Raw genomic sequence first — 25,203 nt, forward strand, 5'->3', positions numbered from 1 at the left:
GACCTGTGATTTTATCACAAGTCCATTCTTAATAACCAAAATCTGGTAATATAATATTATTAGGATACTGATAAAGTCTGCATGGTTATACATGTAGACATTAACAAGAATTACCATTCCCTTGAACAGGAAAGTTTACTCTACAAATCGAATAAAAAAAACAGAGGTCTCCGTTTTTGACCGACAGCCTCCGGTTGTGTTCACACTTTTGTTTGGGAGTTTCTTTTTATTTCTGTTCCATTGTGTCTTATGTATACACCCATACTACCAAGTCATAAAACCTATACGATGCCTATAGACTACCGGGGAGCGAGCTCTTCTGCCCTGTATGTGACTTCATACAGTGACATACATAGGTTTTCCCAATCGGATACCACATTACTGAATATGGCTTTCAGAGTAATATCTCCATAATTTCATGCCATATATAAAGTACCTGTCAGTGGTGCACAAAAACTTCCTTATCTGAGTAAGAAATCTGTCTCTTCCCTCGCTGCATTTGTGCTCGTAACAGAAGTCAAGAGACACTGTTGAAGTGTACCTGCAAACAATATTGGTAGATCACTTTCACAAACTCTGTAAAGTTGTTCTATAACTAAGGAAAAATATACAGCTCTGGCTAAAATTAAGAGACCACCACATCAAAACCCTGTCATGGGCAGCCCAATCTCCAGACCTGAACCCCATTTAAAACCTCTGGAGTGTAATCAAGAGGATGATGGATAGTCACAAGCCATCAAACAAAGAAGAACTGCTTACATTTTTGCGCCAGAAGTAGTGTGAAAGACTGGTGGAAAGCATGCCAAAACACATGAAAACTGTGATTAAAAATCTTGGTTATTCCACAAAATATTGATTTCTGAACTCTTCCTGAGTTAAAACATTATATTGTTGTTTCTAAATGATTATGAACTTGTTTTCTTTGAATTATTTGAGGTCTGAAAGCACAGGTTTTTTTAACTAAGAATAAGTAGATAACCAAGAAATACTTAGCAGTATACTCTTATTACTTTTAAAGGGAACCTGTCACCCCCAAAATCGATGGTGAGGTAAGCTCACCGTCATCAGGGGCTTATCTTCAGCTTTCTGGAATGCTGTAGATAAGCCCCGATGTTACCTGAAAGAGGAGAAAAAGAGGTTAGATTATACTCACCCAGGGGCGGTCCCACTGCGGTCCAGTCCAATGGGTGTCTCAGGTCCAGTCCGGCACCTCCTATCTTCATCAGATGACGTCCTCTTCTGGTCTTCATGCCGCGGCTCCGGCTCCGGCGTACTTTGTCTGCCCTGTTGAGGGCAGAGCAAAGTACTGCAGTGCGCAGGCGCCGGGCCTCTCTGTCCTTTCCGGCGCCTGCGCACTGCAGTACTTTGCTCTGCCCTCAACAGGGCAGACAAAGTACGCCTGCGCTGGAGCCGTGGTGCGAAGATCAGAAGTGGACATCATGGAATGAAGATGGAAGGCGCTGTACCGGACCTGAGACACCCATTGGAGCGGGACCGCCCCTGGGTGAGTATAATCTAATGTCTTTTTCTCATCTGTCAGGTAGCATCGAGGGCTTATCTAAAGCATTACAGAATGCTGTAGAGAAGCCCCTGATGCTGGTGAGCTTACCTCACCATCGATTTTGGGGGTGACAGGTTCCCTTTAATGTTGTCCAGTGTGAAAGCTAATCATCTCGGTTAGGCAGTAAAACACGCTTGTCATTTACAGTACATCTCATGATAGGATCTTTTCAGTAGTGTAGCTACCGGGGTGCCAGAAGGGCCGATTGTCCATGGCTCCTCACTCGGAGGAGTCCACGCAGAGCAACTGCCAATCTTAACTGTATCAGTGTGTAGACTGTGGAGAAATAGTTCCTCTTCACTACTGGTCTCCGTTATGTAGGTTGCAGGTCGCTTTAGGCCTCTGGCCTAAAGAATGGCAGAGTGATGGCCTGGAGTTGGGGTTGATCAGTGTGATGACATCATGATGCCAGACTCATCCTTGCCCTACATCGAGGAGGGTGGTTTTCGGGATGTTGTATTGTGTAAGGACTACTATTGAGGCCATCATACTGTGTGGGGGAGCATTATTATGTTTATAAGAGAGCTATGGGGATACTATCTTGTGTATAGGGGAGCAGTGGGGGCATCATACAGTGTGGGGGACTATGGGGGCCATGATAATGTGGATATGGGAGCTATGGGCCGATCATGCTGTGTAAGGGGGAGCAGTGAGGTCATCATACTGTGTATAGGGAAGCAGGGAGCAATATCATACTTTGTATAGGGGAGCTGTGGTGGCATTATACTGTGCGTGGAGGAGCTATGGGGGCATCATACTGTGCATAGGTGAGCTGTACATGGGGGACTCAGTGGATATTATTACTGTACATGGGATGACTCAGGAGACATTGCTACTGTACATAGAGGACTTAGGGGGCATTATTAGTGTATATGGGGTAACTAAGGGGACATTGTTAAATGTGAAGTGGGCACTTAAGAGGGGCGTTATTGTTATAGCGGCATTGAGGGTATTGTTACTGTCAAGGGGGCATGCAAAGGACATTATTGCTTCCAAAATGTAGGCACTGTTTTCTAGGGAACTAGCACAGGGTATTATTATTTTATAGGGGGTGATTTTACAATCTAGAGGGCACAAATGAGACACTTTACTTCGTAAGGAGCACAGCGATGGGCATTATTATATGGGGCACTAAGAGCAGCGCTGTTTTTGTGCCACACATTAGATGCAGTAATCGGAACACATAAGGCAGCAGCGGCTCAGCATTCGGGTATCAGTAGGATGAGGAGATTGAGCAGGTTGGGAATAGATGTGGACGGTATTGGAAATGTGAGAAGTCAAATGTGTCTTTGTTTTATGCTCTGCAGCCGACTCCTATCTGATAGAATTCGTCATGTCGGTCTGGGCCAGATGGAAAATATAGGAAAAGTGATCGACTCCATCAGAAAGAACATCAGTTGTAAGTCACTATCTATAACTATGCTGTAATTACGTATATGTTCTGCAGGACTCGTACCTACCACTATATGGTCACTGTATGGCAGTAATATTAGTAATGGTCTTTGAGTATGGACTGATTTGCAGTAACAGGATGGTCATCGGTTGAGGTTCGAACTATACTTACAATCAGGGGACTCAATCTTACTTGTAAACATGGTTACATAGATTAGCAGCCTACCCAGATATTTTGCCCCCCCCCCTCCTTTGCCCCCTGTTTATTTTTATATCCAGATTCACATTTACAAATCACAGAAATCAATGAATTTAACGGGTCATTCAGACATCAATGATGTTTCTCGTACGCAAAAAACTGACCAATTTCCATCGGTGTTTTAGATCATATTTTCATCAGAGTTTGGTCAGCGTGCCAGTTTTTACCATCAGTTTCATGAGTTTTTCTTGGTTGCAACCCTCCCCCCAAAACTGATGTGAGCTTCGCAGATGGCTTATGAGTGCTGTTCGATTTTTTTTCCCAAACCCATAGCCTTTCATTGGCGAGTTTGATCCTTAAACCAAATAAAAATCAGACAAGTCTCCCTGTTTTCATGCAGAAATGGGAACAGCCCCACAGACTATAAAAGGTTCTATCTGTGAAAACCGTGACAAACTGGCTTCTGAATAAGCCTTAGGGAAAAAAATCGGATATAAATAAATCCATTATTAGGCCATGAAAGAGCTGCCGTACTTTTTTTTTACTGTGATTCTGTCAGTGAAACCCATATGAAAACTGCATTCATTTTTACCTTTCCATCACCCAGGTGTAATTTTGCTTTGTGTGATGTATTGCTTTATCACACAGTAAAAATTACGGTCAGATATCACTGCAAATATATTTCTGCAGACAGAACGTTATTGAAAGATGTCAGAAAAGCCATTTTCTTCCGGCATTTACAGTCAGTTTCTGATTACAGCTTTTTGGCGCAGTGGATAATACACTTCTGCAAAATTCTACACTATATTTTTAGGTATCTTACATTTACTCGCAGGGGAGGCCATAAATAAACGCTGAAAATACTGATATGTGGCACAAAAACTGCACATAACATGTGGCACGGGGAGATTTTACTGTTTTCCCAGGTTGCTGCCAAAATATATAAGGTCCATTAATCAGCATCATAGCCATCTCCACCTTGCATCAGGAAGACATATCTGCATGCAATGGCATAGCGTGTATTCCCAGCGCTTGGGATAAGGCAAGTGTTTTCCCCTCTTTCCCTTATTGCACTCCCTGAGCCCCTTCCAACAGTGGAGTATTAAACCCATTATACCCCAAGCCCATGTATTGCATTTTAATGAAATTTGCACTTTAACTTTCTATTTTTTTTCTACTTTTTGCTGTAATTCAGTATGAAACTTTAGAAAATGAAAGTTATACATTGATAGAATATATTTTTGAGTTTTTAGCTACATTTTATGTAACTATTTTATAACCCTAAACTTAGCCCTAACTGTTGTGAACTCTGTGTTCAGGCTCCCTCTTGTGGTCACTGATGGTATGGTGTGACTTTTGCTTTGGGCTCCCCCTGGTGGCTTTGTCTGTTATCCTGCTGGTCTCTGGCTATCAGCTGGTTCGTTATCCTCTGGGAGGTTCCTATATAGCTCTGTTTTACTTCCACTTGTTGCCGGCTGTCGATGTAATCAGTGCAACTCAGATTCCTTCTGACTACCTTGCTCCCAGTCCATCCAGGACAAGCTAAGTTTTGTTTGCTCATTTTTTGATCAGCAGTGTTTATCATGTTTTCTGTTCCAGCTTGCTAATATGTAATTCCCTCGCTTGCTGGTTGCTCTAGTGGGCTGAGTTTCTCCCCACACACCGTTAGTTGGTGTGTGGGTTCTTGAAATCTCAGGATGGATATTTTGTAAGGGTTTTTTATTGATCGCATAGACCCCTGCTCTATTTTCTGCTTTCTAGTACTAGTGGGCCTCTTTTGCTGAATCTGATTTCATCCCTATGTATGTGCCTTCTTCTTACTTCACCGTTAATATTTGTTGGGGGCTTCTATATCTTTGGGGATTATTTCTCTGGAGGCAAGCGAGGTCTTTCTTTCTCTTTATGGGTAGCTAGTTCCTCAGGCTGGCTCGAGACGTCTAGGAATTTTTTAGGCGCGTTCACCGGCTACCTCTAGTTGTGTTGGATAGGTTCAGATTTGCGATCAGTCCAGTTACCATCTCCCTAGAGCTCATCCTTAGTTTAATCACTTGCTGGTCTATTTGTGATCCTCAGCCACTTGGGATCATAACACCTAACCCTATACCTAGCACTAACCCTAAACTTAGCCCTAACCCTAAACTTAGCCCTATCCCTAAACCTAGCCCTAACCCTAAACCTAGCCCTAACTCTAAACCTAGCCCTAACCCTAAACTTAGCCCTAACCCTAAACCTAGCCATAACCCTAAACCTAGCTATAACCCTAAACTTAGCCCTAACCCTAAACTTAGCCCTAACCCTAAACTTAGCCCTAACCCTAGACATAACCCTAAACCTAGCTATAACCATAAATCTAGCCCTAACCCTAAACCTAGCCCTAACCCTAAACCTAGCCCTAACCCTAAACCTAGCCCTAACCCTAAACTTAGCCCTAACCCTATGCCTAGCCATAACCCTAAACCTAGCCATAACCATAAATCTAGCCCTAACCCTAAACTTAGCCCTAACCCTAAACCTAGCCAAAGCTTTAAACCTAGCCCTAACCCTAAACCTAGCCCTAACCCTAAACCTAGCCCTAACCCTAAACCTAGCATTAACCCTAAATCTAGCCCTAACCCTAAACTTAGCCCTAACCCTATACCTAGCCATAACCCTAAACCTAGCCATAACCATAAATCTAGCCCTAACCCTAAACTTAGCCCTAACCCTAAACCTAGCCATAACTTTAAACCTAGCCCTAACCCTAAACTTAGCCCTAACCCTAAACCTAGCCCTAACCCTAAACCTAGCCCTAACCCTAAACTTAGTCCTAACCCTAAACCTAGCCATAACCCTAAACCTAGCTCTAACCCTAAACTTAGCCATAACCCTAAGCCTAGCCATAACCCTAAACCTAGCCCTAACCCTAAACTTAGCCATAACCCTAAACCTAGCCATAACCATAAATCTTATCCCTAACCCTAGTCCTAATCTAGCTCTAGTTAAAGTTAGAAAAGTATGAAAAAAATGTAGAAAATGCCATAACTGAGGCAGAGCACAGATGTACCTGAGTCCTGATGTCCTAGGTTGGCTAAAGGCTCCTCTACCAATATGAACTAACAAAGTTAGGAGTCCTTTATATATTTTTCCTAGAAACTTCAAGTTGCGCCTCTTGACAACTTGGCAAAGATTAACCCAAAGCTGCCATGATCTATCCTGGAGTTTGAAAAAGAAGTGACTTCCACCACCTCCATTACCGCGGATGACAGATCTTGCGTCTCTTAAGTGTATGAACAGCATACTCACCAACATAAAAGCCTTGGAAAGCTAAAAGGAAGGAATTATTAAAACATGCAAAAATAGGGTTCTTCGGGGAACATGCACAGGTAGATTTAGGCATCAAATTTCATTATGCATCGTGCTTTTCTTTGTTTTTTTTTTTCCAGTACAAAGTTTTTTTTCTAAAGATTCAATGAAAAAGTGTTTACTAATCATTTCTTCACTCCTTTCAAGGATCCTTTAATTGAACTGGTGAGCATAAGATTGTACTTACACAGTGGGGATATATTCTCCAGGGAAGGCATTAGTTGTGTAACTGATGAGCAGACATGTTTTTCCCACCGCTCTGTAAGAGAAAGGCAAAAGCATTAAGTGACTTCTTTACTGTAAGCAGGAACATATCTGTCTATTTCAAAATCACAAATGTTGGTTCCGGCACAGTTTTCTCGGGTTGTCTGTAGAGGCTCTGGAAGCAATGCATGCACCATCTGGATGTCACAAGACCACTGAAGCCTATGATTGGCTGCAGCGGTCAGCTAACTAGAACAGTGTGACTTCAATAGTTTATCTGATGACACATTCTTCTGGTTATCTGACCGCTGCAGCCGATCACAGGTTCAGTTGCTCTATTGCATAGCAACAGCGCAGTCATGACTTTCCTCATTTGTTATTTTAAAAAGATCCATCCCTAAGATGCAAATTTTTTCAACACCCGTCAAATCCTTTAATTCTTAAGATCCCAATTAGTTGCTGCTCAAGGACAGTTAAGAGGTTATTATTAATATACCGTATCTTGTTTTCTGTGGTGGTGAAGAAATGAATATGGTGGTCTAAGGACAGTAAAGAAGTTAAGATCAGGATCCCTGGTGGTTTAGAGCAGTGAGGGAATCAATGTCAGAATCACTGGTGGACCAGGACAGTGACATGTTGATGTCAGGATCTCTTGTGTTTTAGGGCAGTGACTGAATTAATATCAAAATCCCTGGTTGTCTAGGGAAGAAAAGAGTTAATGTCAGGAGCTTTGGATGCCTAAGACAGTAGACAGGTTCAAGTCAGGATCGATGGTAACCTAGAGTAGTGAATAGGTTAATATTTTGTACTCTAGGACACTGAAAGTGATTCATGTCAGCATCAGTGATGGCCTAGGACAGTAAAGGAGTTCAAGTCAGGGTCCATGGTGGTCATAAGGCTGGCCATATATGTTAGATGTCTGTTGTTGACCAAACAATGGGAGATCAATTGACTAGCAGCCTTCTCAGTTGACTCTCCAATTCACATGACTGCTCACTAGGCTGGGCGCTCCTGTCTTTTCTAGGAGAAAACCATTGACTCACAAGTTGGCTGGTGGCTTATCTCAGGGAGAACAATGCGATCGGCAATCTGAAGTCAGACATATCCAATTAGCACCATACATGTAAGGGGGTTCAAAGGTGGTGCTATTCCACCCGACACACACACACACACTCGTATCATCATGTTCTATTATTATATAAGGTTTTACTGTTGGATTGCATATTTTACAGTTAGGTCCGTATATATTTGGACAGAGACGACATTTTTCTAATTTTGGTTATAGACATTACCACAATGAATTTTAAACAAAACAATTCAGATGCAGTTGAAGTTCAGACTTTCAGCTTTCTTTTGAGGGTATCCACATTAAAATTGGATGAAGGGTTTAGGAGTTTCAGCTCCTTAACCTGTGCCACCCTGTTTTTAAAGGGACCAAAAGTAATTGGACAATTGACTTCAAGGCTATTTCATGGACAGGTGTGGGCAGTCCCTTCGTTATGTCATTCTAAATTAAGCAGATAAAAGGCCTGGAGTTGATTTGAGGTGTGGTGCTTGCATTTGGAAGGTTTTGCTGTGAAGTAAACATGCGGTCAAAGGAGCTCTCCATGCAGGTGAAACAAGCCATCCTTAAGCTGCGAAAACAGAAAAAAAAAACATCCGAGAAATTGCTACAATATTAGGAGTGGCAAAATCAACAGTTTGGTGCATCCTGAGAAAGAAAGCAAGCACTGGTGAACTCATCAATGCAAAAAGACCTGAGCGCCCACGTAAGACACCAGTGGTGGATGATCGCAGAATAATCTCCATGGTGAAGAGAAACCCCTTCACAACAGCCAACCAAGTGAACAACACTCTCCAGGAGGTCGGCGTATCAATATCCAAATCTACCATAAAGAGAAGACTGCATGAAAGTAAATTCAGAGGGTTCACTGCACGGTGCAAGTCACTCATAAGCATCAAGAAGAAAAAGGCTAGACTGGACTTTGCTAAAAAAAACAACTAAAAAAGCCAGCACAGTTCTGGAAGAACATTCTTTGGACAGATGAAACCAAGATCATCCTCTACCAGAATGATGGAAAGAGAAAAGTATGGCGAAGGCGTGGTGCAGCTCATGATCCAAAGCATACCACATCATCTGTAAAACACAGCGGAGGCAGTGTGATGGCTTGGGCATGCATGGCTGCCAGTGGCACTGGGTCACTAGTGTTTATTGATGATGTCACACAGGACAGAAGCAGCCAAATTAATTCTGAGGTATTCAGACCCACACTGTGCGCTCAGATCCTGCCAAATGCAGCCAAACTGATTGGTCATCGTTTCATATTACAGATGGACAACGACTCAAAACATAAAGCCAAAGCAACCCAGGAGTTTATTAAAGCAAAGACGTGGAATATTCTTGAATGGCCAAGTCAGTCACCTGATGTCAACCCAATTGAGCATGCATTTCACTTGTTAAAGACTAAACTTCAGACAGAAAGGCCCACAAACAAACAGCAACTGAAAACCACCGCAGTGAAGGCCTGGCAGAGCATCAAAAAGGAAGAAACACAGCGTCTGGTGATGTCCATGAGTTCAAGACTTCAGGCAGTCATTGCCAACAAAGGGTTTTCAACCAAGTACTAAAAATGAACATTTTATTTAAAATTATTTAATCTGTCCAATTACTTTTGGTCCCTTTAAAAACAGGGAGGCACATGTTAAGGAGTTGAAACTCCTAAACCCTTCATCCAATTTTAATGTGGATACCCCCAAATGAAAGCTGAAAGTCTGAACTTCAACTGCATCGGAATTGTTTTGTTTAAAATTCATTGTGGTAATGTCTATACCCAAAATTAGAAAAATGTTGTCTGTGTCCAAATATATATGGACCTAACTGTATGTGTATTGATCTAATGCTCCTGCACAATGTATGCTATTTGGCTAGGGAAAGCGCCTAATAGGACCCCTAGAGGGAGCACCTTGTATTAGTAGTTTGAGCACTGTACTTAATTAAAATAGGAGGGGCCACTGTGGGATAAGAGAGGAGGATTTCCTGGTTTGAGAGGAGAGAAGCCTGGTAGCTGAATAGCTCAGGAGGCCTTAGTGTCCTGACAGTCCCGACAGGCTTAATGCCCGGAACCGCACAGTGACTACGAAAATGTTCCAAGGGAAAAGCCCAGCTATCTAGGGCCATTAGGCCATATCAGCAGCAGAGCAGCAGCAGTGATAGCATTAGTAAGAATTGGAGCTGCAGGAGAAGTCACAGCAGCTATGAAGGGCAGGTCACTCACCATGTGGCAGATCATCGCATGGGCTGATGCCCTCAGATCTGGCACAAAATGGCTGAGGGAACCCCCAAACACAGAGAGTTTGAACAGGGAGGACGCTGAGGAACCGTGTGATATGGTCCGTCCCAGGCACGTGCTGTGTGACTAGGAGAAGAGTACAGGGAAAGAGGAAGAAATGGGACCCCAACGGTACAGAAGGTGAAGTGGAAGGTATGCGCCAGTGGGGACACTATATTCATGTGAAGGGAGACCAGGGCACGCTAACGCATATGCTCTTGGCCATAAGTACGGCCATGGCTCTACCCCTCACATACACATAAGACCGTAGGCCAAAACCATCGATATATGTGAGTTCAGCCAACATTAGTCTAATGTGTATGGGGGACTTAAAGGCAATGAAGGTGTTAATCTCGGAATCTCTGTTGATCTATGGCAGTAAAGGGATTATTGTGGCCATCCATGACTTTGTAAACTAATGAATGGCCAACTGAGCTGATGTCCGGCTTAAGGGTATGTACACACACGGTAAGTATTTGGTGCAGAAATTTCGGCACCATTTCTACATCTCTTGACAAGAAAAACGCAGAGGCAAAATTGGTGATTTTGCTGTGTAAATGCTGAAAGAATTGACATGCTGCAAAGTTAAATCTGGACCAAATCTGCAAGACAGAATTAAGCAACATGTGCATGAGACTTCAGGATTCTCATTCACTTTGCTGGCATCAGGAGACTCTTCAAGTTTTGTGACAAATCTGCACTGAAAAAACCCAGCAAAAATGCAATGTGTGCACATAGCCTAAAGGGGTTGTCTGGCTTTGGGGTTCAAGTCTGCAGTCACTCTATGTGATTGCAGACTTGTGAATCTTTACATTGCGCTGTGAGGATTCTTCAGTGCCGCTGCCAGGAGTGGATGGTCATGTAATAGTAGGTATATGATTTGGATACTTCTGGACACATTCTGACTAGTTGTGTCCGTCTTTACTGTATGTGATTGCAGCCTTGTGAATTCTCACATCGTGATATGAGGATTCTTCAGTGCCGCTGCCAGGAGTGGATGGTCATGTGATAGTAGGTATATGATTTGGATACTTCTGGACACATTCTGACTAGTTGTGTCCGTCTTTACTGTATGTGATTGCAGCCTTGTGAATTCTCACATCGTGATATGAGGATTCTCCGGTGCCGTTGCCAGGAGTGGATGGTCATGTGACAGTAGGTATACGATTTAGATAATTCCGGACACATTCTGACTAGTCGTGTCAGTTCTCACTCTATTAACTTGTTTTGGCAGAGGATGTGCCCGTCTAGTCGACATGTGACCGTATGTATGCTCCAAGTACCAGTACCACAGAATCCTGACAGCACAATGTGCACTTGTGAGGATTCACATGTCTGCAGTCATATACAGTGACTGCAGACTTGTACCCAAAGGCTGAACAACCCCTTTCAGTGGAAAAGTGCAGGTAGGTGTTTCTTCTTCAGCGATGAGCTACATTTATACACAAGAACCTTCATGAATTTTCAATGGAAGGAGCAGAGAAAGCCACTGCCAGTCTCCTTTACTAATGATTTACTGTATCTCTCATAAAGCAAAAGAGGCGGGAAACTGAATTCCAACTGCTGGACACTTATGTTTCCCAATGTCTTCTTGCAGGGAAGAGTCGAGAGGCTTCAATTCACATTAAATTGTTAACTAATATTTTCAGCAATATTGGCGAGTTCTGACAACTTTAGTTGGATGTGTATAGAGAGTAGTTTAAGTTGACTGTTATTTTGTGAGAACAGGTATATCGACCGAGTACTGAGTATACAGATACGATGTGGGAGAAAGGGATGTTTTACAGGATAAGGCACCATATCTGGCATTCAGGATTGTGGAAAAGCAGGGTAACATTTGACAAAGGATAACTCCAGATTTACATTAACTGGTTCCAATATATTTGCCACTTTGCGTCATTCACTCTTACAAAATAGAAGAAAAATGACCGTTGTCATGTGAGTGTCAGTAAAAAGCAAAATTAATCAAGATCAGACCAGGAAATGTGGAAGATAAGAGAAATGTTTATCTTAACTGCTAAGAGAATTAAAAAAATCGGATGGCAAGGCCCATAAAGAATGGCTGATCACAGCCGGTGAATAGTCCCTACATACAAACCAATTAGTGGTGGTATAATTGCCCGTTTAGAGGAGCTGACCACACTTTTATATGCACAGACAGGGCCGCCATCAGGGCATTACTGCCCTGACTGGTGTATGGGGCCCGGTGGGCAGAGGGGGCCCACATCGGGCCCTGTCTCATCTGCTCACCGGGCCCCCCCTACAGGAGCTGCAATAGTTAACAGCCGCCAGCCAATCAGAGGCTGGCAGCTGACTTGAGCCGCAGCGCGCACTTCGCCAGCGTCTGACGTCATTGTCAGCCACCGGCGAATGCGCGCTTCACCTGCGTGGAGGGAGTGAGCTTCGCTCACCGCAGGAGCGTGGCCAGGAAAGAACTCGTTTTTTTTTGGTTTTTTTTGAGAGCTGTGATCCAGGGGGCCCCGGGCAGAATGCTGGACACACTGGGGCAGGGACGCTGGACATTGGGGCAGAGATGCTGGACATTGGGAGCAGAGATGCTGAACACACTGGGGCAGAAATGCTGGACACACTGGGGCAGAGATGCTGGACACGCTGGGGCAGAAATGCTGGACATTGGGGGCAGAAATGCTGGACACGCTGCGGGCAGAAGTGCTGGACATTGTGGGCTGAGATGCTGGACATTGGGGGCAGAGATGCTGGACATTGGGGGCAGAGATGCTGGACACACTGGGGGCAGAAATGCTGCCTGGACACACTGGGGCAGAGATGCTGGACACACTGGGACAGAGATGCTGAACACACTGGGGCAGAGATGCTGGACACACTGGGGCAGAGATGCTGGACACACTGGGGCAGGGATGCTGGTCACACTGGGGCAAAGATGTTGGACACACTGGGGCAGAGATGCTGGACACACTGGGGCAGAGATGCTGTACACGCTGGGGCAGAGATGCTGGACACGCTGGGGCAGAAATGCTGGACACGCTGGGGCAAAAATGCTGGATACACTGGGGCAGAAATGCTGGACACACTGGGGGCAGAAATGCTGGACATTGGGGGCTGAGATGCTGGACATTGGGGTGGAGATGCTGGACACACTGGGGCAAAGATGCTGGATACGCTGGGGCAGAGATGCTGGACACGCTGGGGCAGAGATGCTGGACACGCTGGGGCAGAAATGCTGGACACGCTGGGGCAGAAATGCTGGACACACTGGGGCAGAAATGCTGGACATTGGGGGCAGAAATGCTGGACACGTTGCGGGCAGAAGTGCTGGACATTGTGGGCTGAGATGCTGGACATTGGGTGCAGAGATGCTGGACACACTGGGGGCAGAAATGCTGCCTGGACACACTGGGGGCAGAGATGCTGGACACACTGGGGCAGAGATGCTGGACACACTGGGGCAGGGATGCTGGTCACACTGGGGCAAAGATGTTGGACACACTGGGGCAGAGATGCTGGACACACTGGGGCAGAGATGCTGTACACGCTGGGGCAGAGATGCTGGACACGCTGGGGCAGAAATGCTGGACACGCTGGGGCAAAAATGCTGGATACACTGGGGCAGAAATGCTGGACACACTGGGGGCAGAAATGCTGGACATTGGGGGCTGAGATGCTGGACATTGGGGGCAGAGATGCTGGACACACTGGGGGAAGAAATGCTGCCTGAACACACTGGGGCAGAGATGCTGGACACGCTGGGGCAGAGATGCTGGACACGCTGGGGCAGAGATGCTGGACACGCTGGGGCAGAAATGCTGGACACGCTGGGGCAGAAATGCTGGACACGCTGGGGCAGAAATGCTGGATACACTGGGGCAGAAATGCTGGACACACTGGGGGCAGAAATGCTGGACATTGGGGGCTGAGATGCTGGACATTGGGGCAGAGATGCTGGACACACTGGGGCAGAGATGCTGGACACGCTGGGGCAGAGATGCTGGACACGCTGGGGTAGAAATGCTGGACATGCAGGGGCAGAAATGCTGGACACACTGGGGCAGAAATGCTGGACATTGGGGGCAGAAATGCTGGACATACTGGGGGCAGAAATGCTGGACATTGGGGGCTGAGATGCTGGACATTGGGGGCAGAGATGCTGGACACACTGGGGGAAGAAATGCTGCCTGAACACACTGGGGCAGAGATGCTGGGCACACTGGGGGCGGAGATGCTAGACATTGGGGGCAGAGATGCTGGACATTGGGGGCAGAGATGCTGGACACACAGGGCAGAGATGATGGAGACACTGGGGGCAGAAATGCTGGAGACACTGGGGGCATGATTGGAGACACGAGGCAGAATGGAAGACATGTGGGCATGATTGGAGACACTAGGGGCAGGATTGGAGACAGATCGTGCAGGATCATGGGGCATAATGGATACGATGGAGACAGATGGGGCAGGATGGGGAGATCATATGGGGCAGAATGGATACTCATGAGGGCAGGATGCGAGAACATATGGCTGGAGCCAGGAATGAGACACACGGGGGCCAGGATGGGGGATATTTTTACCATAGGGGCTAATTAAGGGATATTATTACTGCAGTGATATATTTATTTTATTTTTTGAGTATACTGTTTTAAATGGGGGCGTGGTCCTGTTACTGTGTAGAGTGATACTATGTCACCTTTTTTTCTTAATGTGGTGTAATGTAGAAGTTGAGAAAAATTAAGTAATGTGTTCTGCAAGCGGAGCTTGAGATAACTGTGTTATTTCCTGCAGAGACAAGTCCTGGCTGGAAGAAGTGGCGGCGGTCTGTGCTGGATGAAAGTTGAAAGATGAAGGACTTCACCTAGAGACGTCACTGGTGAGTCAGTGTGTTAACTATACACTGACACTATACACTGTATACTATATACAGAGCTCCTGTGTATAATGTCACCAGTGATCACTGTATTACCTATACATTATATACAGAGCTCCTGTGTATAATATCACCAGTGATCACTGTATTACCTGTACACAGACACTGCATACTAAGTACAGATCTCCTGGGTATAATGGCACTTATGGTGATGGTATTGTGTTTTTTTAATTACTGATCAATATTGTAGTATTCGGTCACTTTGTGGTGGTAATATGTGGTCTGGTCATGGTGCGGTGGTATTTGTCCCTTGTATGTGCTATTTGGTCACTATGTGGTAATAATATGGTGTTTGGTCATGGTGTTGTGGTATTTGTTCCTAGTATTTGATGTTATTCGATCACTGTGGCGGTAATATGTGGTCTTGACATGGTGTAGCGGTATTTGATCCTTGTATGTGATATTATTGGTCATTTAAAAAATTGAAAAATAAATAAAAATATACCTAAATTGTATTGCATATTTTAACAAATATTTAATAGGTTACAGCAGAGTAGGGCCAGGCCAAAAGTGTCTACCATGTTATGGTGGCGGCTTAAAAAATCTTTTGGCCAAAACAAAAGCTGCTGGCTATATGTGTGATCTGGTGATGGGAACTGTTAATGTGTGATAGGTGAGAAGTGGAGTTTTTCAAAGAGAGAGCGATGGGACTGTGGACAATTCGAGGGGTGGAGTGTGGAGGCGGGGCTGGGGTGGAGCCTGGGTGGAGTCTCAAGGGGGCCCCGAAAAATTTACCAGTATGGGGCCCCAAAATTTCTAGTGGCAGCCCTGTGCACAGAACAATGGTTAATAAGATCATTCTGTAGGTACAGAACATAATGCTATTGGCATCACATCTCCTGTTTACACAGGACATTGTATTGTCAAGAATAATGATTTTAAAACTCATCTCACCTGACGAATGAGTGTTTTGCAGACCAGTTTAGAGAATCCAATAATCATGAAACATTCGTTCCTAGGAATGTTTAAATGTGTCCTAAGGCAGGATAGTCGCATGCATTATACTTACCTGCAATCCAACTGCAAAATATCTTACATAGTACGGTAGATGAAAGACACATGTCCATCAGATTCAACCAAAGGATGGAAAAATATATAGAGAATGAGTTTTCCCACGAACAAAAGTTCATTTTAATCAACAGATCTTAGAATAATAATAATATCTTCCACAATTGGATGTGTTTAAATAAAACGTTCCTGTGCTGAGATAATCTTATACATGTGCCCCTACTGTGTACTGTGTAATGGCTGTGTCTGACCGTACAGGGACATGGTCTGATCATACCACATCTCTTGTGCAGAGGGTGAAGTAAAAGAGTCTACTGATATCACAGCATGGGATCTCAGCTGATTCTTTCCATGAGTTAAATAAGTTAATTGCCTGTTTTTACTTCAAAGAAAGAATCAATTGCAATTCTCTGATATCCTGTCTGTATACTCTTTTACTTACTCCCCTGCCGATGAGCTGTGGAATGATCAGACCATGTTCCCATACAGGTGCCACCAGAAGAAGCTGGTGGCGAAACGCGTGTCGAGGTGAGGGGATGTTGAATGGATCTCTCCTGGTGTTTGGGTTTCTCTTCAAAGAGGTATATCTCATTCCATCTACGTACTTTCCCATTTTTATTAATCTGGCTGCATGGTATGTCCCAGCACACTGCTTCAGGGCCCTTTGTATTAATAAGAATAGGGATATGAGAGACAACATTGATATATGGAGGATTTCGATATCATAAACTCCTTACTAGTCTCTCTCTCTCTCTATCTATTTACCCTTACAGAAATTATTGTCATGTTTTGGATGTTTTTCTATGTACCTTCATTTAGGCATTGTTGTTATGTGACACTTTGTTATTGACTGTTCAATTCTGTGTTGGACCACGGTATGGGGAGTCATTGTACTGATATTATACCCGAATTACAGACAAATCTGAATTAATATACAAATGAGGCTGAAGGACTAAAGTAGATCTGAAGCCCATGTCCTTCCAGCTCTGTTTCCCAGCCAGTCAAACCTCCTCCTGCTTGACCATTCCTTTGCCTGAAGTCACATAGTATAGAACCTGTCAGTGAAGCAAAAAGAGGAAACACTTAGCAGGTGATAGAGCTGGAGTGACGGATGTTTCACACCTACAAATAGTTAAAACTCTGATTTTTCAGCAACAGAGTAATGGAGTGGTCATGAAAAGGTATTGCTGGACTTATTTTTTTATAGAGTTACACGCCCATATAAATAGTTTGGGTTGCGTGAAATCCTGCTGACACAGTCCCTTCAAACATCAGAAACATAGAAGTTAAATTTTCCAAAAAGAATTATGTTACCCTGACTTACCAATTACTTAATTGCTTTTACAAGTGACATTATCTACCAAGCAGTGTCGGACTGGATTGCATAGGGCCCATCAGTAACATTGACTTGGGGGGAGGGGCACTTTTCACCTGCATACTAATATTACACTACCCTCGTTCACAAATTTACCTATATCGCTATATAATAATAAACTGGGTAGTTTGGTTAATCAGTGATTCAATGATTAGATGCTGCTTTTTTTCTGTACAGAGTGAATCAAGTGAATAATGCCAAGTACTGCCCATACATTGGGGTTGGAGGCTCAGATCTGCACTGGGGTCCACCGGGGGATTGCCCTGTTATCCTATGGGCCAGTCCGAGCCTGCTACCAAGTAAATTACTTGCCTCCATGTAGAAACATCATGTTTATCTTAGGGTACATGCACACATTGTGAATTTAATGAGGATTTTTCCATCTGCGTATCCGCAGAGTATCTGCAGTGTGTCCAAAGCATTTCCAGTGTGTTTCCACATCAAAATCTGCTCGCGTTGCATGTAAATTTGGTTGAGAATCTCACACTGTGCATTGCAAGAGTGAAGACTGCAAAGAATTCTGCGCAAAAAATCGACATTCCCTCTCTTACCCATGTATATATGGCTTTACAAACCCAATATAAATGATTGAAAACCAAATAGAAAAATATTTAGAATTGAGAGTCCTCAGTGGTTGATACCTTTTAATGGCTAACTGAAAAGATGGTAACAAATTGCAAGCTTCAGAGACTACTCAGGTCCCTTCATCAGGCATAGACTAAAAGAAATTCTGGAGAATCACATATTTATGCACAACATAGCACATAAAAAAAAACATGGATAAGACAGGTGACATGAAGCAGAATTACCATGAGTGATAAACAGTTATGTCCATAAATATTGGACCAGTTCTTAGATAAGGAATATTTTATTGTCCTCTGATTGGGGTCTGGTTCTGTTGTGATGACCCCACATGGTCTGAGGGGCAAAATCCTTAGTTGATGTAAAACGACATAAATCCATGCAACACATTCATTCCTGCACTAAGACTATCAAAGGTTATCATCAGCTTATATTCCCAAACTCTTCTGTCTCTTTGAGATTTGAAGTTGCCTTTTAATACAAGTAATTTCATGTCCATAATGTTATGATTGGGGAGACAAAGAATGGATCTATCTGTGGCAATACATTTTTGTAAAAGGTATCAACAACTGACTCTCAATTCTAAATATTTTTCTATCTACTGGCTAACACGGTACCAAGATATATGTCTTTCCTGTATGAAAACCAAATACACACTTTTGGTTTTAGTTCACATATGCTCTATTCAATTCCAATCCATCACATCATGGACACCAACGGCACCCTCTATTGTCTAAAATGGTTAACGTCGGGTTTCCGACAGTCCATCATGGAAAGCATCCAACACATGTGAACACAATCTTAATGTCTATGTGTTTTTCAGTCCAGGACTCTCATACTTACTAAGAATGGTATTGAGCATAAAAGAAAGTTAAAAACCCATCCGAAAATGCCCTCACAAGTAAAATAATGATCACAGCCACGGAGGAAACATATGCGACCTGACTCATGCGGGAGAGGGCCTGCTGATACCAGCCCCTATTTCACCTGGATATGTGTCCAAGCTGACGTGGTGATATCATGGCTGGCACGCTGAAGTCAGATGCAGGCTATAAAAGAAGATGCTGCACATTGTGGGAGCAGAGGAAGGTAAGAAGAATTCATTTTTTTTCACTGTGTTGGAAAAGGGTGGCAGAACGGACATTATAACAGGAAAGGGTTCAGGATGAGGGACATTTTCCAAGAAAGGGGCAAGGATAGGATACATTTTACCAGGATGGCAGTAATTATACCAGGAATGGGCCAAGGATCGGAGACATTATACCAGGAAATGACCCAGGATGGAGGACATTATATTAGGAAGGGGGACATTATACTAGAAAGAGGCCGAGGACAGGGGACATTACAACAGGAAGGGGCATAGGATAGAGGACATTATACCAGGAAGGGGGACATTATACTAGGAAGAGGCCTAGGACAGGGGACATGATAACAGGATGGTTGCCAAGATGGGGAACATTATTACAGAAAAAGGCCAGGATGGGGGACATTATTACAGAAAGGTGCAAGGACGTTGGACTTTATTACAGGAATGGGCCCAAGTTGAGGGACATTATTACAGGAATAGGCCGGGGAAGGGGACGCTATTACAGGAAGATGCCAGGATGGAGACATTAGGGCATGGAGAGTGAATATAAATATATATATATATATATATATATATATATATATATATATATATATATATATATATATATGTTTTTATAGGATTGAGAATGCTACAAAGGCTCATACATCTAACCAACATGGATGTGTGGTCTCAGGTTCAAATTTTGCCCAGGGGCCTATTGGATTGTAGTTACACCACTGCCCCTGACTCACCCACCTTATTTTTGGACAGGGTTTTTAGAACTGCATCCTTTTTGACCCATGGTGGTTTGAAATTTGCCATATTTGGGACAGTTGGCCAATACAGGCACTGTACATAACCATATTACAGGTCTGGGGGAAAAGACTCATGGCATGGACTGTAAACGGTAAAGACAGTTTTTAATTAAAAGTTTTAATAAATCTGCCATGATAATCCTCTACACCATTGGGCTTAAAGGAAACCTGCCCTCAGATTCCTGCTGAGAGAAAGTTCAGTTCTGGTAATCGAACCGACCCTTGGACTAAAGTCTGGTCAGGTACCAGAACCCGAACTTCCACAAGACATAGCCATAGCAATCGGCACCTTTAGAGAAGCGCTTACAAACTCCATACCAAAGAGATTACAAGCAATGTGCTCCTTATCTAGGATAATCTGATCGACTGCAGAAGTGGCCATTAACCTAGATAGAGCAATAAATGATAACATCAAAGATCCCTCCTTTCTTGAGAATAAGTAGGATTTTCAATAACAAGTAAATTACAAAGTTGCTTCTTTTAAGAAGCACTTTGCAATTTTACCTATTAATAATGTTGAGGAAACCTTTTTAATGTTCTTATGCGTCTTATTTTACAGAATAATCTGATGGCAATGATTGGAATCTGTCAGCAGGATTTTGCTATATTTAATCTGAGAGCAGCATAATGTAGGGGCTAAGAGCCTGAGTACAGGCATTTGTCACTTATTAGGCCATGTTCACATGTTCAGTATTTGGTCAACCAAAATCAGGAGTGGAACGATCAGAGGAAAAGTATAATAAAAACACGTCACTGCTTCTGCATTTTTCACCCACTCTTAGTTCTGGCTTATAAATACTGATACTGACCAAATACTGAACATGTGAACATGGCCTAAGGCTGTGTGTTGTAGATTCAATACAACTAGTGTTTTATCAGCAGGAGATTATCATTAGAGGACTAGGTGCCAGGCAATCCAGCTAATCTATGTAACCCCGCCCACATCCCTAATTGGTAGCTTTCTGCACAGTGTATATAGGACGCTGCCAATCAGGGGTGTGGGCGGGGTTATACAGAGTTCAACATTTGAGCACCGCAGAAAAAAACAGGGATTTTTATGAAGACTACACCAAGCAGCTTAGTAAGTGACACATCGCTAGAATCAGGCTCTCTGCCCCAACATCATGCTGCTCTGAGATTACGTAGTTAAAACCTGCTGACAAATTCCCTTTCAAGTCTTTTACCTTCATTGCTGCAGTCAGACATCTTACAATTTAGGTGATGGGGTGTGTGCGGCTTTCAACGTTTCTGTTCTGAGAAGTATTTGTCGGACTTGCACATTTTAGTAATGTCTTATTCACATGCATTCTGTGTAAGGTGATTTCTATTTAATATCAAGTCAGTGCCTGCATACTAATGCCGCCATATTGTGGCTATACATAGTGTTCCTTTGAGTCTGTTGATTTATTAAAGCATTTATGTATATAAATAAAATGAGATATGTAGATACAGAGGGCTGCTTATGCAGCATGAGGACATTGCCCATAAAATCCTTCGCCTTCAGACATAGGCAGTGTATAGCATCCAAATAAGAAACATAAGCTTCTACTGCCCCCTTCTGTTTGGTTATATATATATTTATTTATGCCGCTACAAGCAGCTGTAAAGGAATCCTTACCTCATTAGCAATAGTGATAGTTTGGCAGTTGTACGTTGCTTTACAATTGTGGCAATGACTGAGGCAGGATAAACAAGGCATTGTGAATGATAGTTTGCACAATGTGGCAGGTAGATCAGGGGCAATGACAAATCCTGATAGTCTAATGCTTTCCCTGGCTGTACAAGGGATTCTGTGTACCATTCAGCACAGCTATAAATCAAATCTGAAGATCTAGATATAAGAAAAGAATGTATATCTAAAAAGACTGACTCATGGAGAGAAGGATCCTCACACTTACAGTTCCTTCAAAATTGAGATATTGGCAACAGTGTGGGCAGTCACTGAAAAATTTCCTGACCTCCTTATGGGGGCAGAATTCAACTTTTTGACTGACAACAAACCTCCAGTACACTTGAATATTGCCAACCTAGGAGGCCTTAAAAAGTGTTGGATGGTCCAACTAAGCAAATTTCACTACAACATGTGGCACTGTCCAGGTCGTAGCATCAGAAACGCCAATGTCCTATCTCAACACACTGTCAAGCCTGCCAATGGCCTCACAGATGAAGAACTAGAAGAAGCTGAAGCTTCTCGTTTCTTGCTGTTAGATATGGAAACCATCCTATCATGACTTTGGGACCATACCTTTAAAACAAAAAGAGTAAGTACCTGACTCCAGTACACTTGAATATTGCCAACCAAGGAGACCTTAAAAAGTGTTGGATGGTCCAATTAAGCAAATTTCACTACAACATGTGGTACTGTCCAGGTTGTAGCATCAGAAACGCCAATGTCCTATCTCAACACACTGTCAAGCCTGCCAATGGCCTCACAGATGAAGAACTAGAAGATGCTGAAGCTTCTCGTTTCTTGCTGTTAGATATGGAAACCATCCTATCATGACTTTGGGACCATACCTTTAAAACAAAAAGAGTAAGTACCTGACTCCAGTACACTTGAATATTGCCAACCAAGGAGACCTTAAAAAGTGTTGGATGGTCCAATTAAGCAAATTTCACTACAACATGTGGTACTGTCCAGGTTGTAGCATCAGAAACGCCAATGTCCTATCTCAACACACTGTCGAGCTTGCCAATGGCCTCACAGATGAAGAACTAGAAGAAGCTGAAGCTTCTCGCTTCTTGCTGTTAGATATGGAAACCATCCTATCATGACTTTGAGACCATACCTATAAAACAAAAAGAGTAAGTACCTGACTCAGGGGTTGAGTTTACTGCAACTTAATGGACAAGCAGAGACTTAATGATCAAACAGAGTAAATGAGAGGATGGATCCTAAGTAGTACCGACTGACCACGGTTTAGAAAAACATTCTTCAGCAGAAACATCTGATGACTCTGCTAGAAAGAGTCTTGTATAAAATAGAGCGACCGATTGTTCTATGGTTCACCTGTATTCTCTGAGAGCGATGTTTGAAAAGTAGATAAATGAGTGCACAGAAGTGCGAAGAAGGGATATTTCGGTCAAGCAAAGACATTTGCATGGTTACAGAGGTTTTACTGTCATCCTATTTTACTGGATACAGCCTTGGAAGTCGGTCAAAATTACCGAAAATGCAACTTGTCGAAAGCTGGAGAGCAACAGTCATCGGTTGGGACGGTGCAGACTACTTCCTTATTGCAGGTGATATTAATGGACTATCTGACAACTCAAGAGTCCTTAGAATATCTAAAATACCTGCTGGTCATTGTGGACCACATCACACAGTCTGCTGCTCTAGCAATTCCCATGAGGGATCAAACAGCAGAATCTGACAGCATGGGAGCCACAGTGCATCATTACCACCGGTCAGACCTGCCGGTGTTTCTCGCACACCCGGTGTGCAATATCTCTGCAACGAAGAGGCAATACAAAAAGAAAAATATTTTTTTCTGCTCTGTAGCCACTATTACATTGTGTCCAGTTCAATGTGAAAAATTTGATGAAAGGTCCTTTTTACATTATTTGAAGCCATAATGGTCTTTAAATCACATATTCTTCTCTGCACAACAATCCATAGATGCTACACCTAAAATGACTTTCTCCTGCCAAACAAAGAAAATACAAGGATTGTGTTGCAGGTGTTAATTTTTTTTTTTCAAATGTCCGATACCTGTCAAGGGTGGTAAAAGCTCTCTATATAGAGCAACCGCCGATCTAATTCAGATTTATTCACCAACTGTTGCCTGTTGCTGCGTGTTTTCCTTTCCCCATTACTTCTATTCAAATTCATAAAGAACATCCCCCACGACAATCTGTTAAAACATACTTTACTTTTATATTAAGCATCACTATATTTGGAAGCATCGGGTTGATTAGTTGCCAAATTATGCCCACCTAGACACAACACGGTGTGGTGAAATGGCATAAGTGTCAAAACTAATGCAAACACTATTCATATGCAATAGTTGAATCCACCTACCTGCGAGTGATTAGCATTAGAATAAAGAAGCTATTTACATTTTCTCATGTGGAGGAACCGAGGTGCATGAAATCTGAGTGATTAGCGTTACAAGCTACGACTATGTCTAGTTCCTGCTTAAAAGGGGTTTTCCAGCTTTATGCAAATAAAACTTAATCAATGTGTAATGAAACAGATAAACATTGCAAATATGCAGTGTTTTAGTTCTTCATGCTTTTCGAAATCTTTGCCATCAGGGAATGAAATACACTTGTTTACATCTAGAGGCTGTAAATGGACACAGAATGTGTGCTTTTCACAAATGACTCATGGAAACATTTTAAAGGAAACCTGTAAAGTTCCTTGACTGCCCCAATCACTACTATAGTGGAGCGCCCGCTAGGGCCGTGAGATGCTCGGTACCGGGTTGGCACAGTTCTTAAAGGGGAAGTCACGGTGGCAGTGACCTGGCCCGTGGCCCTGGGCATCCAATTAAAGGGGTTTGAAGTGTAGTGGCAAATAAAGTCTGTGGAATGAGAGATGATCTTGGAGCAATTAACTGGGACGATATCCTGAGACATAAAAATACACAAAGAAAATGGGAGACGTTTATTAGCATCCTGGATAGGACCTGTGCACAGTATATACCGTATGGGAATAAACATACTAGAAATAGGAGGAAACCAATATGGCTAAATAGAGCTGTAAGGGGCGCAATAAGTGACAAAAAGAAAGCATTTAGAGAATTAAAGGAAGTAGGTAGTGATGAGGCATTAAATAAATACAAAAAAATTAATAAATTCTGTAAAAAGCAAATCAAGGCAGCAAAGATTGAGACAGAGAGACTCATTGCCAGAGAGAGCAAAAATAATCCCAAAATATTCTTTAACTACATAAATAGTAAGAAACTAAAAAATGATAGTGTTGGGCCCTTTAAAAATAGTCTGGGTGAAATGGTGGAGGAGGAGGAGGAAAAAGCCAATATGCTAAATGACTTTTTTTTATCAGTATTTACACAAGAAAATCCCATGGCAGCCAATATGATCAGTGATAACAAAAATTCCCCATTAAGTGTCACCTGCTTAACCCAGCAGGAAGTACGGCGGCGTCTAAAAATCACTAACATTGACAAATCTCCGGGCCCGGATGGGATACACCCCCGAGTACTGCAGGAACTAAGTATAGTCATCGATAGACCATTATTTTTAATCTTTAAAGACTCCATAATAACAGGGTCTGTACCAGAGGACTGGCGTATAGCAAATGTGGTGCCAATATTCAAAAAGAGGACAAAAACTGAACTCGGAAATTATAGGCCAGTAAGCTTAACCTCTACTGTGGGTAAAATCCTGGAGGGTATTCTAAGGGATGCTATACCCCTTGAAGAGGAATAACCTCATGACCCAGTATCAGCACGGGTTTACTAGGGA

The 25,203-nt window shown here is 43.1% G+C and overlaps 1 protein-coding gene across 4 annotated transcripts in view; it reads right to left on the minus strand.

Moving 5' to 3' along the window:
- Window positions 1-25,203, minus strand: part of RAC2 (Rac family small GTPase 2) — a 107,672-nt gene that overhangs the window by 62,272 nt on the left and 20,197 nt on the right. Inside the window, exons 1-3 of one of the 4 annotated variants that reach the window (XM_077277262.1) lie at window positions 23,795-23,885; window positions 6,682-6,753; window positions 437-541 (exon numbers count right to left, since the gene is read on the minus strand). In XM_077277262.1, the coding sequence (XP_077133377.1) occupies window positions 437-541; window positions 6,682-6,753; window positions 23,795-23,811 (194 nt within the window). In that variant the 5' untranslated portion in view covers window positions 23,812-23,885. Of the gene's footprint in view, window positions 1-436; window positions 542-6,681; window positions 6,754-23,794; window positions 23,886-25,203 lie in introns of those variants that run through there. The other 3 variants (XM_077277261.1, XM_077277265.1, XM_077277263.1) reach the window with 3 other exon arrangements.

This window comes from Ranitomeya variabilis, chromosome 8 (assembly GCF_051348905.1).
Source record: "Ranitomeya variabilis isolate aRanVar5 chromosome 8, aRanVar5.hap1, whole genome shotgun sequence".
NCBI lineage: Eukaryota > Metazoa > Chordata > Amphibia > Anura > Dendrobatidae > Ranitomeya > Ranitomeya variabilis.